This window comes from Neophocaena asiaeorientalis, unplaced genomic scaffold, assembly GCF_003031525.2.
Source record: "Neophocaena asiaeorientalis asiaeorientalis breed wild unplaced genomic scaffold, Neophocaena_asiaeorientalis_V1.1 scaffold109, whole genome shotgun sequence".
NCBI lineage: Eukaryota > Metazoa > Chordata > Mammalia > Artiodactyla > Phocoenidae > Neophocaena > Neophocaena asiaeorientalis.
The window spans coordinates 1,425,096-1,440,559 of record NW_020173946.1 but is presented as its reverse complement, the minus strand read 5'-3'; the positions used below and the strand labels follow the sequence as shown (position 1 = coordinate 1,440,559).

Genomic DNA, 15,464 nt, shown 5'->3' with positions numbered 1-15,464 from the left:
AGGCGACAGTATTCCCATTTTACAGATGATGAAACTGGGGCTCAGAGGAGTCAGATCACTTCCCTAATACCACACCAGTAAGCGAGTGCTGGGGTGAGGATTTGAACCCAGGTCTGTTTCGGCTCCAAAGACTGTGCTCTTTTGAACTAGTCAAAGCCCGTAAATATAGAACACACACAGCCAGAAACACTCTCCTCAAGAGTCTTTGAGGATTGTCCTACCCAAGACACAAGAGAGGAAGATAATAGAGATTACAGCGTGAGACTGAGGAAGAATTAAAATAGTGCTTTTAATATAATTCTCAGCAAACGTACAGTATGTACTTTACATCACATATTTCTAGACTGCTCATCTGGAAAATAGAAGCTGCAAAAATACAGAATACCACACTCAAAATCTATTGAGTATGTGCTTTTTTTCCCCCCTCTGTTCTATGAAACAGGGGAATTTTTACCCCCTCCTATTAAAATCCAGACTCAGCTGCTTTTGGAAGAACTGTTGGAGCCCTCGGTCAGAGAAGCATTCCCAAGAGGGAGTTTTCTAAAGCATGTCAGCAGACCATCCCCACAGGAGCCAAAGGAGGGAATGGGCAGAAGGAAATTTGCACATCTGGTCAATATTACTCTTTAGTGATCCAGGAAAATGCCTACTCCAAGGGTTTGGAGGACTCCTGGCCACAGACACCTGCTTAGTCCTCATCACAGGCCTGTGCTTGGGGCCTCAAAGGACCACATACTGGCCGGAGAGTCCTCACAGGGACCCTTGGGTTCTCGGGCAGGGCAGAGCACGCTAAGTCAGGCCCGCGAGGTCTGTGGGCGGTGGCGGGCTGTTCTGTGAGGCCAGGCCCTCAGCTTCTCACAAAGGAGTCTTCTGAAGGTGATTGTGACTCGGGACAGGTTTTCTCAGTCTCAATGTCTTGGTACTCTGTGCCTAAAGGGGGAGGGGGGAAGAGAGCCAAGAGGAAAAAGAGATCGGTCTTTTCTGGTTTTCCTACTTATTTTTTAGGCTTACATAACAGCATCCTGGCCTTCCAGTGGAATGGATAAGAGCAGGAAGTCATGTCAATAAAATGCTATGTTTTGCTCCACGTCACCCCAAGGAACCAGACTCCAAGCCCAAAGACCTTTACGTAGGCCAAATTTTTCTGAGAAGCGCATATCTATACATGTCTGTACCAACACCTACGTGGATGTTTACTCTATGGGAAGGAATAAGCTGCATCCCCGTCATTAACTTATCTTCATCCTCGTAAGTCACCAGTGACAGACACTGTCACTGCAATCTCTATTGGACAGGTGGCTGTGTACCAGAGAGACCCTCCTGGCATTCTAATGTCATGCTTTCTCCTCCAGCATTTGGGACCAGTTTGCTTTTCGTTCAGCCACAGAGGGTCACCACATGCTGAGTGAAAGAATCTCCTCGTTGGAGCAAGGTTTTTAAGCCTCCACAACACTTCTGAAATAGATGCTGCGGCTTCATTTTAAAAGGTACGAAAAACCCAGCTTCGTCCCTGTGATGATTTACAAGTTGTGTAGGTCTCCATGACCGTGACACGCAGCTTTCCTGTTCGATGATAGCCAGAGCGGTACCATAGAAATCCCCACTCATTTCCTTGTCCTCTCTAGACTCTGACCCGGTAGTACAAAAGGTGACAACGTGGAAATGTCACTCCTTTCCTCAGGATTTTGCAGCCGAGACCTGGCTTATAGGAGATGCAGCTCACATGTTCTGGACAGTTTGGGGAATCCTTCTCAACTTTCACAAGGTTCAAGTTCTTTTGGTCTTGGGGGCTCTGTTAGAAGCCATGGGGGCAGGGAGTTGGGGAAGGTGGGACAGAAGTGAGAGAGACGCGGTTGGTTCTTGTGTGCAGAATGAATCAGGCAGAGAATGATGGGGAGATGGTCAACTTCTGCTGATGTGGCTAAGGTGGAAAAAGGAAGGAGTGTTTCTAAAGGTCTCCAGTGTTTACTGAAGGAAAAAAAGAGCTCTTCTCATGTTAGATCTCTGCGCCGGAAGGCAAAGTTTGGCAGAGGTTTTCACCGCCAGCTCTTGCCTCATTTCTCTATGGAATTATAGACTTTTGTAGGGGTTTCTGACAGTAGGTGCCTTCCTGGCTTCATCAAAGCTTCCTGAGGAGCCAGCCGGATCTGCGTTCTCACTTTGGTGGCGTTTGTGGTGTCATGGAGAGAGCACTGGTTCAGGAGTCAGACAGACCCGGCATTGGCTCCTGGTGACTTTCTAACTAGCTGTGTGACCTTGGGAAGCTTTGGTTTACTGAGCCTTAATTTTCTGATCTGTAAAGTGGAAACAATGATACTTACCTCATAGGGCAGGTGTGAGAAAGCTGCTGAGAATATTACCTGGGATCAGGCCTTATGGCCCCTGGCACGTGGGTAGCAGCCTCATAATAAGCATGAGCTTCCAGCCCCTTTCCTCCTTTAAGGGGCTGGCCCAGAGCACAACTGATGTGTTAGCTGGGTTCCTCTTATAATGAAACTTCCTACGTTGCGTACTTCCACTTCATTTTATGGTCTTCGATTATAAAATGCAACAGTCTTGACAAACCCATCTCCACGAGAGTTACCTTCTATTAAGTTAGCATGGGATGTAATGGGATGGTAAAATCTCACCCTACGGGATGTTAAACCTCCAGAAAATTTACTATGGTTGTTCCATCTGCTCCTGGTAAGAGAACATAATCACTTTACCTTACAGAAAAATATTCAGAATCGGTGCTAATCATCAATTACTGATTGTTGGCCTGAGCCGTTAATACAAAAATCAAAACATCTAGAAACTCTGTTCCTAAAAGTCTAGTATTTGATAAGAGAGCAAGACATATCTCCAAGCAGTGACCAGCATCGGTGTGTCTGAGGCCCTGGCCTGGAGCCGAGCTCCTGAGGTTTATGCTGAGGACTGCAGGGGTGCCAGGTGGGAGGGGTGTCCGGGGTCTCTCCCACTGGAGCTGATGACCAGTGCCGAGGACTGTCTCCCTGGCATTTCAGCACTTTGAAATTGCATTTCAAAATGCATTAGAGTGGAGGCATCATCTCCTGTTTCCTCTTACCTCCCTGCTTCTGGTAGAACATCCCAAATAAGTTATCACTGGGCTCTGTGGTTAAGACTGGGAACAACACAGGAAGAGCAGATGTCCCCAGAATACAGCTGTTGCCATGTCCCCGTTGTTATGATAGGGGGCATGCGAGAGCGTGGGGGGCATCCATAGTCCATTTGAGTTGGAGTCTTCTGAATAGGACGTCCCTACAGGTGGGAAGGGTCTCTCATTTCTTGCCCAGGATGGAGGGAGTACCCATAAAGGCAAAGAACACGAGCTTTGGATTTGTTGACCTGGGTTTGAAACTCGGCTTTGTGACCTTGAGCCAATCCTGGAAGCTTTCCCAGACTCATTTTCCTTTCGTGTAAACTGAAGTTTAATAACTGCTTCTGCCTCACAGGACTATGGTTGAGATTAAACGAGCTAATACATGTGATAAGCTGGTTCACACTAAGTGCTCAGTAAATGTCAGCTACTATTATTATTAGTTATTATTCATGCTTACCAATTATTCCACTGGGCATATCTACTAGCTTTCTAGTGCCAAGGTTTCGTCTTGGAGGGAAGAAACTTGAGACACTATTCAGTATCTGGATTCAATCTTCTTTGTCTTGTTCCTGCATTTTCCCCTCCCATGTCCACTTCCATCACTTAAGAAAAACAGATGATTACTCTGGTAGAGCTAGGAAGTGAGTGTCAGGGCTGGAAGAGACTGTAGATTGTATAGTTCCAATTCCCCTCGTTACACAGGAGAAGGATAATGTTGCCTTCATTGCAAACCCTGACGACAATGGGATACTTACCTCATTCTTGGAAAATGGGATACCTGAATTAGATTTTTAAGGCTGAAGGACCCTTCCAATCCATGACTCAGCCCAGGCTACAGTGGCCTCTGCTTGCTACAGTCCATCAGACTGTATGCCATGCTGCTTCAGACCTCGTTGTTTTCCAGAACAGAGATCAGCATGCTACAGCCCTCCCTCAGCCAAACCCAGAGACTGCCTGTCTTTGTAAATAAAGCTTTATTGGAGCACAGCCCGCTCATTTGTTTACACATTGTCTCGGGCTGCTTCCCTGCTATGACAAAAGAGTAGTGGCCACAAAGACTCAATGATCCTCAAAGCCTAAAATGGTTACAACCTGGCCCTTTATGGAAGGTTTGTGAACTTGCTCTGCTGGTCCTGTCGATGGAGGGTCTCTTCCCCTGGCTCCCTGGCGGACATCCACTGCTCTTTAGTTCTTGTTTTCTAGACCACTGGCTCTCTGAAGCCTTCCTGATTCTTGATGCCATGATGCAGAACTTCCCAGCTCCCTGAAACAGCCCTCATTGCTCCCAGACAAAGACAGACAGACAGACAGATCCTGGCTCTTAAAATGACTATTCTATTGCTTTTATTTGTGTTCAGGTCTGTTTCAATCATTAAACTTTGAGTTCTTGGAGGGTGGGACCATGTCTTCTTTACCTTTGTACCTGGTTCGGAGCCTGGCACACAGTCAACATTTTAATGAAGTAGTGAGTGAATAAACACATCACTGGAAATTATCAAGCTCATACAATGCTCCCCTAAATGGCACTAATCCTGCCAAGGAAAACTGTGCTACCACGTGGAGGGTCCCTGAGAAGCATGAGCTCTGTCCTAATCTCCATGGCAGTCACAGATTTCTAATGTGCTGGGGAATCCCGGCTTTTCTGAATTCCCCATTTCAGGCTTTTTAACTCATGTCCTCCCTGCCATGATAACCAAGCACTCTGAGGTCACCTACAAGCATGAGGGAGGGGAGACACAAGTGGGTGGCTGTGTGCAGACAGTGTAAATTCCCGTGTGATCCTAGCAACAGGCCCCGAAAGAGGCATCTGAACAATGTCTTTCTTGCATGTTCTGCCAGTTAGAGATTCCTCTGTTTTACCAACTTCTTCCTGAGCAACCATAATACCCCAGGGGGGCCAGGTCCAAAGGCTATCGGTAGGGCTGGTCACTCTCAGAGATTAAGTCCTCACAGCTGTTCAGAACTCGAGCATTTGAACTGAGTTGGGAGAGGTGAATAAGGAGGAAACAAGGAGGGAAGGGCAGAGAGGAGGAAAAGGACTCTGTTTATGCCTCAAACTAATTTCCAGGCTCAATTTAATTTCACTAGCACCCTCTCTTGGAAAATGTCGCACCTCGGAGGGATTTGATCTGGATTCTAACTGAAAGGGAAACACAGACCGTGGCTCAAAGGAGGCAGTTGAGAGGCACTGACGTGAGCTCAGTGGAGTAATTAAGCCCCTACTATGTGTCCGGCACCTTCTCCTGGACAGATACTGGTTCTCCATCGAAACAGGTAAGAACAGCACAAGACAGCAAATATTCTGTTAGACTGAAAAACTGCTTGTCTGTTTTTCTCCCTTCATCCAAACCAAACCAAGCATACAAACAACAAAACAATAGGGTGAACACCACCAAAACATACAAACAACAAAACAGTAGGGTGAACACCACCAAACAGGACAGAAGCTTACCCTGTCCTGTCCCTCTGCTCTTGATTGTATGATCAGCTGCATTGATTTCTACAGGTTGAACTTTATTGCTTCACGTTGCTCAGGAGTACATTCAGGACTCCCAAACAGGGCTTAGAACACAGGCCTGGTGGGCTTGACTGGGTGGAGAAGAAACCACACTTCCCATGACCCGAACAGGGGGCAGCAGGAAAAACAGCCTTGTAGGCTCATGCGGAACCAACAGCTTCTTCTCCTCAGAGGGTTTCCCTGTGAGTATATATATGTTTCCATTTTACATGCTCCTCATGAATGGCCTGCTTTGGAAGTGTGGAAGATAATCTGTTAGCAACCACGGCAGAATCTTTTTCCTGAGAAACTTCCTCAGGAGTGGTGTGGCTATCATCCCAGGGACCAGCTGGCCGCCCTGAATGGAATATTTCTGTGGGTCACCTTGGGCCTGCGTGCAAGGCATGGGAAATGTTGCCACGCCCGAGCGAGGGGATGCTCTAGGTTATTATTGGAGATGGGGAAGTGGAATCAGGGATTTGAATGTAGAGACACCACTTAACCAAACTCTACAAATCATCACTAGGGGAAGCTATTCCACTGGAGGGTGCGGAGAAAGAAGCGATTTTTATGGAGAAGCACGTTCCTTCCTGCTCGGAAGGAAGGAAGTCTGTCAAAGGATTCCTTAGAAGCTCTTGGTTTCCCCTTATTACTTTGCCTGTTAAGGGCTGCTAGCAAACTCCTTAGGGCACTCGTGAGCAGAAGCATCTCTGGCTCCTTTGTTAGCTGTGAGGAAAGCCCACATGCTGTGGCCTCCTGGAGTGGCAGTGTCCCTGGGGTGCCTGGGAGCTTCACAGCCTTCCTCTGTGGAGGCGTGAAGAAGGCAGCAAAGCTGCTGGGCTTCCCTGACAGCGCACAGCCTCAGCAGGAGGAAGACAGCAAACTCCGTCCCCCAGAGACAGAGACTCTAGAAAATGTGTTCACTTCATACGCAGGGATATTACTGGTAGAAACCTTTTTGGTCTATATGTAGGAGTTACAAAAACCTGTCGCAAGTTGCAGCAAAGAGAGCCTTTCCATCCATCCCTGGGCACCTTCCACTAAGGTGGCGGAGGGCTTTGTAGCAGAAGAGAGAGAACGTTAGCATTCACTTTCTAGGTTTATTCCGTCCCTTACATTTTTGTTTTCCATAAGTCCAATGAAGATCTCCGAAGGAAATCTTTCCATTCAAAATCCTGCTCAAAACCAAGCAAATAATCAAGGGGCTGGATTGGGAAGGGTATGTACAACGGTTCCTTGTAGCACAAAAGGAAAATTAAAGCTAGACTAGGTTTTCTGTTCTGGAGTATGGGAGAGAAATTAAAAATTTTAAAGGTGACAACAACACATGCTAGAGCCATCTTACAAGAGGGGACTTTAAATTTCGATCCAGTTGTTGATAAAACTGAGCCCTGGAGTTGTTTTCCTTTGTCATCCTAATCTCTTATTCAGCCTAAAATCTTAGGAAAAATAGCCAAAATGCAAAGAGTTTTCAAAAATCTTTTTTAAAAAACAAAAACAAAAACACAAATAGCCCCATGAAACACGAGGTTCTGCAGCCTCAGTGGGTGTGGACTGATTTGGGGGAGCTACACGATCATATACAAGAGGGCAGCGATCTATTAGCAATACATTTTCAAGACAAAACCAACCCAACACCTATACAGGATGGAATCACAGCCTCGGGAGCCACAGAGTGTACATAGTTTACGAATTGTTGGAGAACAATCCCACCTTTAACTAGTTAACATATTGATGGGCGTCCCCACTTTCAGGAACAAGGACAGACTCAAGCAAAACACAGGAGAAAGCTCTTCCGGAAGCATCCTGTCCCGAGGATGCAGCTGATCACGGTGGCTCCGCACCGCGACACAAGCTTCTTTTGGGCATCCTTGCTCCGTGGGGCTTTTCTCTAGTTTGGGGCTGTGACTCAAACTGCCCCATTTACAGCGTTTGTTAAAAATTCATCACAATGCCCCTCTCCCCCCGCCCCACTCTTTTCTTTCTTGATTCTCTTGTTGCCTTCTAGATGACCTGAAAATACGTGTCTGTCTGAGGTGAAAAAGCCAACCAACCAACCCATCCTTGGGGTCTTTCCAGGCCCAGGAGTGGCCTAGATCAAGGTCACTGCAGTAGCATGAAAGGTGGGTTAACTGGACCCTGTGCGCGCATGTGCACGTGCTCTCTCTCTCTCATAAGCTCTGCCCCTTCTGCAAATGGCCTCACCAGGCCGAGTCAGCTGGATGCAAGAGGTCTTCCTGTGATTCTTACCCCAAACAACGGTAGGTTCGCTTCTAGCTGTTTGAGGTTCAGCCACTTTCAAAACACATACAGACAAAGGCCTCTCAGTTCAAGACTGACCCTGAAAATATTAGACATTTTCAGGCAGTGAACGTGCAGTAGCTTCCAGGAGCTTGTGGGTCTGTTAACCCAGACACTACATGCTGCTCAAAGCTTGTGCTAGGGAACTGTTCTTTTTTCCGTCTCCTCTCCCCAGAAGCCCTGCACCCATACACACAACCCACAGCTGAGCGTGTGTCTCTGCTGCAGGTTGAAAAGAACACCTCTTGGCATGTGAAGCAGGCATATGAAAGGGCTTCCCGTGACAGTGATCACTGAATCATGGGGAATAAATGGAGAAGGCAAATTTGCAATTCATCACGTTATCCCCTGTTGCCTCAAATGTGATCCTTTTAAAGGCAGGGTGCATATACACTCTCTTTTTTAAGCTTTTTTTTTTTTCTTTTTTCTTTTAACACACTGCATATTCTTATTTTCACAGACTATCCAAATGAGGATAAAATGATAAAAAAATTACAATAGATTAATTGCATCCCTTGAATAACATTATATTTTTGGTGCATTAAAAAAGGAGAAAAGTAAAAGCAACCAGCGTAATAAATTCGGCCTAGAGAACTGTGTTAGTGACTGAAGGGTTAACACAGATTTGAGAAGTAGTTAAAAATAGTGTCAGAGGATTACACATACAACAGTTTGAAATTCATATGCATTGCATTTTTTTCCTTAAAAATGGCAAAATGTTTGGCAAATGTAAGCAAATGACTTGGACTAGGTTGGGTTTCACCGGCTCTGAGCGAAGTCAGTCATAGCCAGGCGAGGCCCACTGCTTCCTGAGGTCACTCTGCGGGGCTGGGGGACGCACCCCAATGGGAGGTGCTGCAGGGAAGGGGAGGTGCTGGCCCCCCATGTCCAGCTCCCCCTGGGGCCCTCAGTCTTGAGAAATGGAAATGGAGCTGGTGAGAGGTGTCAATTACAGTCTCCAGCACAGATCACCCTTTAGCATCGCTGAGAGAACTCTGGGGCCTTGAACCACATGTGTAGACTGGGTGAGTCGTCTACACAGCGACCCATATTGCAAAAGTTAGAGAAGTGGGCCTCCACTCCTCTGACTTGGGTGCCCCTCCACCCCCGTGTGGGTGGGGAGGGTGGCATGGGGTGTGTCACTAGTGCTTATCCTGGCAAATGTTGTCAACTTGGGTTTTTTAGTAGACTTCTTTTTTTTAATATATATATATTTTTCTGTTTTGTATGTGTATATATATCCAGAAAGGTCCGTCCTCCAAGCCGGCCACCACTGTTCCCTGAATTTGGCAGTGCCTGTTGCTTGCAGCTGTCGGCATCCTGAAAAACCATGAGGTGCCTTCAAAGAGTAGACTCTGAGCCCCAGGAGGTTGCATGTCAACCATGTGATCCCACGCTCTCCTTATTTTGAATCCTGTCTGGCTCTGATTTTGAGAAAAAGGACAAAGGTGCTGTGTGTACATGTGTGTGTGTGTCTCTGTGTGTATTGAGTTTTTTTTTAAACTTTTTTCTTTTTTTTCTTTTTTTAGGAAAACTGACCCTCGGATGACTAATACAGAGTTCAACCCTCCTTCGGTCACTATAAAACAGACTCCATGTTCTCACACCACTCATGATCTTCAAGGTTATAGATAAATTTTGTCCTATGTGTCTGGTTGGCGGGCACAGGGTCCCTCCCCAGATTGTCTAGGGTCAGAGTAGAGGCAAAGAACTCACTGGTGCTCAGCCCGCCCTCGTGGTTTTTGATGTATCGTTTATAGTTTTTCCTCAGGCACTGCCACGTGGTGGTGTAGAGGAGGAAGGCAAAGGACTTGAGCGCGATGGCGATGCTGACGTACAGGTATCTGTAGGCCACGTTGTCGTAGAGGACGCAGGCGCCTTGCTCCCCACAGAATGTGCTCCAGAACAGGCAGGTGGAGTCGATGCCGGCCCCGAAGATGAGTGGTGGGGGGATGAAGCCTGTCAGAGGGAAACGGACAGTTAATGTTTGGGCTCGAACGGCTGGTTTGATGGAGAGGAGGGCTCCCCCGTCCCCGTACGTATCTCTTCCGACAGGACTGCAGGGTTCGTGGACCATATTCAGTGGTTCTATAGCACAGTGGGGTAAAGACCCTGTCCGGAGGTCGAACTGCTTGGGTTCGAATCTCAGCTCTGCCTCTTACTGCACAAGCCTGTGCAAGTTAAGCCCTCTGTGCCTTAGTTTCCCCATCTGCAAAACGGGGTTAATAACGTCAGTCCTTCTCAGGTCACTGTGAAGGTTGGCTCATTGAATACACGGAAAGCATTTAGAACAGTGCGTGGCACAGAGTAAACACAAATGACATCTGGGATCATCATCCACTGAGAGTCTGAGAAGGAAGAGAGTCTTCCCTGAAGGGAGACACTCTTGGTGTCACTCAAAGAAGTGCACCCTTGTAGAGGAAGCTGCTAAGAGGCATCGTACTTTGCGTACTGCTCTTTTGCATGGAGCGTCCGAGGCTTTGTGTGCTCTTGAGAGGAGGGAGTTGGAAGCAGAGGGGACCAGAGGTTGAAAATCAGTACACTACACCTTCTGTGTGTGTACATATAATACGCACACACACATATACATAGGAAGGATGTGTTCTCATACATGTATATATACAAAGATATGTAAATATACATGCGTGTATGGTTTAATAGCTGGAACATATCTGCACACATACTGACAACTTTCCTTCCCCTAAATATTACCACGGGAACAGAATACTTTTCATTCTGAACCAGGAACCGGTTTTAAAACCTTCACGATAGATCGTTTCATGCACCTACAATCAGTCATCGCAAAAGGCAGACGAGATGGAAACTATTCATCATCCTTAATTCAGTTCTCTGTTACTCTCTGCGTCCATGTGCCTGCTGCTGCCCCCGAGCTCAAAGGCTATCAGGACTGGCTGCACATTAAAATCCTCTGAGGTGTCCTACCCGAGACCAATTAAATCGGAATATTGGGTATGTGGCCTGGTCATCAGCATTGTTAAAATAAAACATTCCCAGGCGATTGTGCCCTACTGGGGGAAAAATGTTTCATCTGTATTATGGGAAAGCAATGGATGGGCCATTAATACAAATTAATTGCTTCGGAAGAAACAGTGTCCCCAAGGCCAGAATATGGTACCAGTCACCTTCGGTGAGAAGCAGGAAGTGATCCTTGGAAACAGGTGGTGACAACTCCCATATCCCAGTGCCGAGGTACCCTGATACCCTGAGCATTCTTTTCAGCCCTGGACTGAGTTTCACTTTTGTATTAAGGAAAATCCCACTGACAATTTGATGAGATATCGACCTTTCCTTCAGAAAAATACATCTACCCACAAAATCGCATCCACATTTCAGGGGTTTCATGGACCCCTGAAGTCCATCCATGATCACCAGAATAAGAATGGCTATGTTATATCCACAGCAGAGCCTCCTTTCGGAGGGGCCCTCAGAGGGCAGCCTGGAAGAGCGGGGCTTAATGAAGGAAGCAGCACTTCCTTGGTTTGTTTTTTTAATTGAAGTCTAGTTGATTAGCAACATTATGTTAGTTTCAGGTGTACAGCAGTGATTCAATTACACGTATCTATTCTTTTTCAGATTCTTTTCCATTATAGGTTATTACAAGATATTGACTACAGTTCCCACGCTATACGGTAGGTCCTTGTTTATCTATTTTATATGTATAAGTGTGAATCTGTTAATCCCAAACTCCTAATTTATCCCTTCCCTCCCTTCCCCTTTGTTAACCATAAGTTTGTTTTTCTAGTCTATGTCTGTGAGTCTGTTTCCTTGTCTGTTTGTTTTTTTAACATCTTTATTGGAGTATAATCGCTTTACTTAGTTTCTGCTGTGTAACAAAGTGAATCAGCTATAGGTATACATATCTCCCCATGTCTTCTCCCTCTTGCGTCTCCCTCCCACCCTCCCTATCCCACCCCTCTAGGGTGGTCACAAAGCACCAAGCTGATCTCCCTGTGCTATGTGGCTGCTCCCCACTAGCTATCTATTTTACATTTGGAAGTGTATATATGTCCATGCCACTCTCTCACTTCGTCCCAGCTTACCCTTCCCCCTCCCCGTGTCCTCAAGTCCATTCTCAACATCTGCGTCTTTATTCCTGTCCTGCCCCTAGGTTCATCAGTACCATTTTTTCTTTTTCTTTTCTTTTTTTTTTTTACATTCTATACATATGTGTTAGAGTCTGTCATACAGTGTTTCCTTGGTTTTAATGACTGGCCTGGGATGGCATGGGGAGAGAACTGCATGATCCTATCAGTGCTGATGTGGTTGGCAGGGCTTCCTCCTGGGCCCAGATGCCTCAGCACTTATCCTTAGCACTGTCCAACTCTGTCGCTTGTTACCCCAAAGAGAAACCGCCCCCACCGCCCCCACCCCCAGGAAGAAATTTTCATTGAAACTGCAATTAAATCTCTCTGGCAGCTTGAGTTAATAAACTCCAAACTCAAATTCCCAATACAACCTGCTCCCTCTTTGCAGCTCCCAGGTCAGGTTGGTCTTGGTGGGTGGAAACTCACATTCCCAGCATTCTCTGCCCCAAAGGCTGCCCAGGTGTTTGAGACCTTTCTCACTAACCAGTGTGTCTTCTCCTGACCCCCAACAGATACCTTTCTTCATTTAACTGAAAAAGAGCCAACTGGAGGAACTGCCATGGCAACCACCGATAGACACTAAGCTACACCCCACATTACTTAGGTAAAGAAATGGCGTTCTGGAGCCAGTTTAGATTGTGGATAGACTTGGGGATCAATGGGACAAATCTGGCCTGTTCCTGTGGCCCGGTGGGAGAATGCAGATCCATTCACTTGTCTATTTGTCAGAGTTTTACTAGGTTGTAATTAGCTCCCATGCTCCTCCTTCCTTTTCCTTCTGCCCCTCTTGTCCTAGCCCCACCCACCACCAGGCAATGGGAAGCCAAGACTATGACACCTCTGGTATAAGCTCTGCCAAGGGAAGGAGCTGATGGTACAGGGCCCCTCGCTCCACAATGCCCGGGTGCCTGAAGAGTTGTATGCAAATCCAAGTTGGGCAAATCAGGTCATATTTTAAGCACATCGCAGGAAATGTACAGTATCATGGAGCCATTCATTAATGCTTGCTTAAATTAAAAAAAAAAAAAATCCCTCTAAAGTGCCAATATGTAACTCTTTCACATACCTGATCCGAGTGAGGATTTTTATAACATGGAGTTGTCTTAAAGTAGGGCATATTTCTATGTGCTAACGATGTCCGTTTTATCCTTGTCAAGCTTTACTATTGGATGACAAGGCCCTGGAAAGTATCAGAAAAAGCCTTCAAACAGAAATTAGAAAGCTAAGTGCCTAGCAAAGTTTTTCATGTTACACTCGATATTTTGGAGAGCACTTGTGGTCAAGATGAAAGACCCTCTCACTTAAGGAGCTGAAAGGTTGGGGTAAGTTACTTTCGGTGCCTCAGTTTCTTGATCTTTTAGGAAATAATATGGCCTGCCTGGTCACACTCAAGGTGAGCACTCTGGTACAGATGAGGGGAGTGTTATGCAAGGGTCTGGTCCTTCCATATGGCCAGAACTTTTGCCACCTTATCTTGTACAGGGGACTTGGGGTTGATAGTTTAGAATAAACTCTGGATTGGGTACCTTACGAGTCGTACCTCATAACCTTTGTGAAATCCCTTTTACATTTGTGAACAGAGGAAATATTAGCTTTCTTCTCTGCCAAGTCCATCTTTTCCTTTTTGACTTAAAATGCTTTTCCAAAGGGGAGCTCTAGCTCTCAGGTCCTGAATTCCAGGTGTGCAGAGAATATTAGAGGCGAAGCACTTGCTAGATCTCTTATTTAGAGGCCTTTGCCATTCTAGAACTCATCTGATTAGTGACAGAAGGGAGGTAAGTTGGGTAAGGTGTATGTTAGTACCTACTTCTGCTGTTATGTCCTCAGTTACCTAAGGAAGAAAGGAGGCAAGTGATGATAATGAAGTACTTCTTTAGAAACCGTGTGTTTTAAAAGAACGCTCTCCTCCCCGGAGCCCGCAGGAACCGTCCTCTCCCTTTTGAGCTCTTTTCTTCCTAATGTTTCCTTGGGAGAAACTCACGGATGAAGGAGGCATTAACTAAGGTCCCATCACAGGGACACTGGGAACCCACCATATGTTGGGGAGGGTATCCGGAAAGCTCAAAGCTGTTACTTGCTATTACAGAGAATATTAAAAGGATTAAATCTTACTTCCTATTACACTCAGGCCCAAATTGCAGCTATATTTCAATGCAAAAATTGCAGTGCCACTTAAGGAAATTGTCTCTGTTTTCCTGAAATCTATGGTGTCTTGTATCTTGGTTACTTAATTCACTCTCTGGGTTGAAAAGGCCAGGCCTATTTATATTCTTTGGTCTAAACTTAAAAGGTGAACAAAGGCTTTTGTAAGAAAAATAAATTCACATTCCTTTATGTGACAAGATGGAAGCTGCAAATTACTCTTGCATTTACATTTCAAAAGATATCCATTCCTCTCCCAGCTTACCTGCCAAGACTTGAATTCACCACGGAATCTCTATTCAACCTGATGGAATTACTGTTACCTCCAACGCAAGCTAGAAAGGGATGTCAAAGTATGTTCTCCTGAAAGGGTTAATGAGTTTCTCTGTTTCAGCAGTGCCAAGAAAGAGACTGGACTGTCAACATCGTCCAGCATTGTCCACGGGCTTCGCTTTTCTTAAATCTGAGAAGTTGGGAGGAGCTACTTTATTCTCATTTCATTCCTGGCTGCCTTGTTAAACTCACTGAGGCACAAAGACCTTAAATAACCTGCCAAAGGCCTCATGACCAGTAATGGCAGAGCTGGACTCAAACCCGGGTATGCCTGACTGCAGTGGGATCCATGGCAAGTATCCGATAACACCTTAGAACAGGGCCAGGATGTAGATCGTGGGTGGTTCAGGTCCTTCAGGAGGTCAGATAAATCACTGGTGCTTAGTAAATGTTTGCTGAATAAACAACTAAATGCAGAGGTGAGTGGAAGGGGTCTCCCCCACATTCCAGACCCTATATCCTGCGCCCCACCATCCCATGGCTGGGGGCAACGGCCTCTCATCTGGGGGTCTCTGGCTGGCTGCGCTTACTCCTTACGCACTCATTTTACGTGTTCATTTCTCCCACTTGCTGTAGAACTTCTTTATATTCAAGACTTCACAATGGGAGCTCAACAAGTGTTTGATGAACCACATCAGGAGCTTCTAAGACGTACCTCTCCTAGACCAGCTCACCAATGACCCAAGACCCAAGGACAGTCTGCTCAGGAATGACACCTGTGTACAGAGGTGCACCTTGAGGTTCCCAATGCTCTTTGCCCAGCAGGTTGCTCTGGAAAACTAAGAGCAGGCATTTGTGGAGGAGAGTTTGTGGCAGGTGGTGAGTCAGCCCAAGTCATCCCTCACAATTCCCTTGAGACCCGTGTGTCTGTTACCTTATCCTATTAAAGGCTCCTCTGTAGGCCCAGTCCCAGAGGCTCAGATCCTCAGCTTTATCTTGTGCTTCTGCTGTTTCTTTCTCTCTTGCTTTCATCTAGTCCCCT

At 46.2% G+C, this 15,464-nt stretch overlaps 1 protein-coding gene across 2 annotated transcripts in view; it reads right to left on the bottom strand.

Moving 5' to 3' along the window:
• Nucleotides 1-270: 270 nt before the first annotated feature.
• The window catches only part of SLCO3A1 (solute carrier organic anion transporter family member 3A1), a 307,677-nt gene continuing 292,483 nt past the window's right edge, over nt 271-15,464 (bottom strand). Inside the window, exons 10-11 of one of the 2 annotated variants that reach the window (XM_024752826.1) lie at nt 9,618-9,860; nt 271-930 (exon numbers count right to left, since the gene is read on the bottom strand). In XM_024752826.1, coding sequence (XP_024608594.1) covers nt 848-930; nt 9,618-9,860 — 326 coding nt within the window. In that variant the 3' untranslated portion in view covers nt 271-847. Of the gene's footprint in view, nt 931-6,686; nt 9,861-15,464 lie in introns of those variants that run through there. The other variant, XM_024752825.1, reaches the window with a different exon arrangement.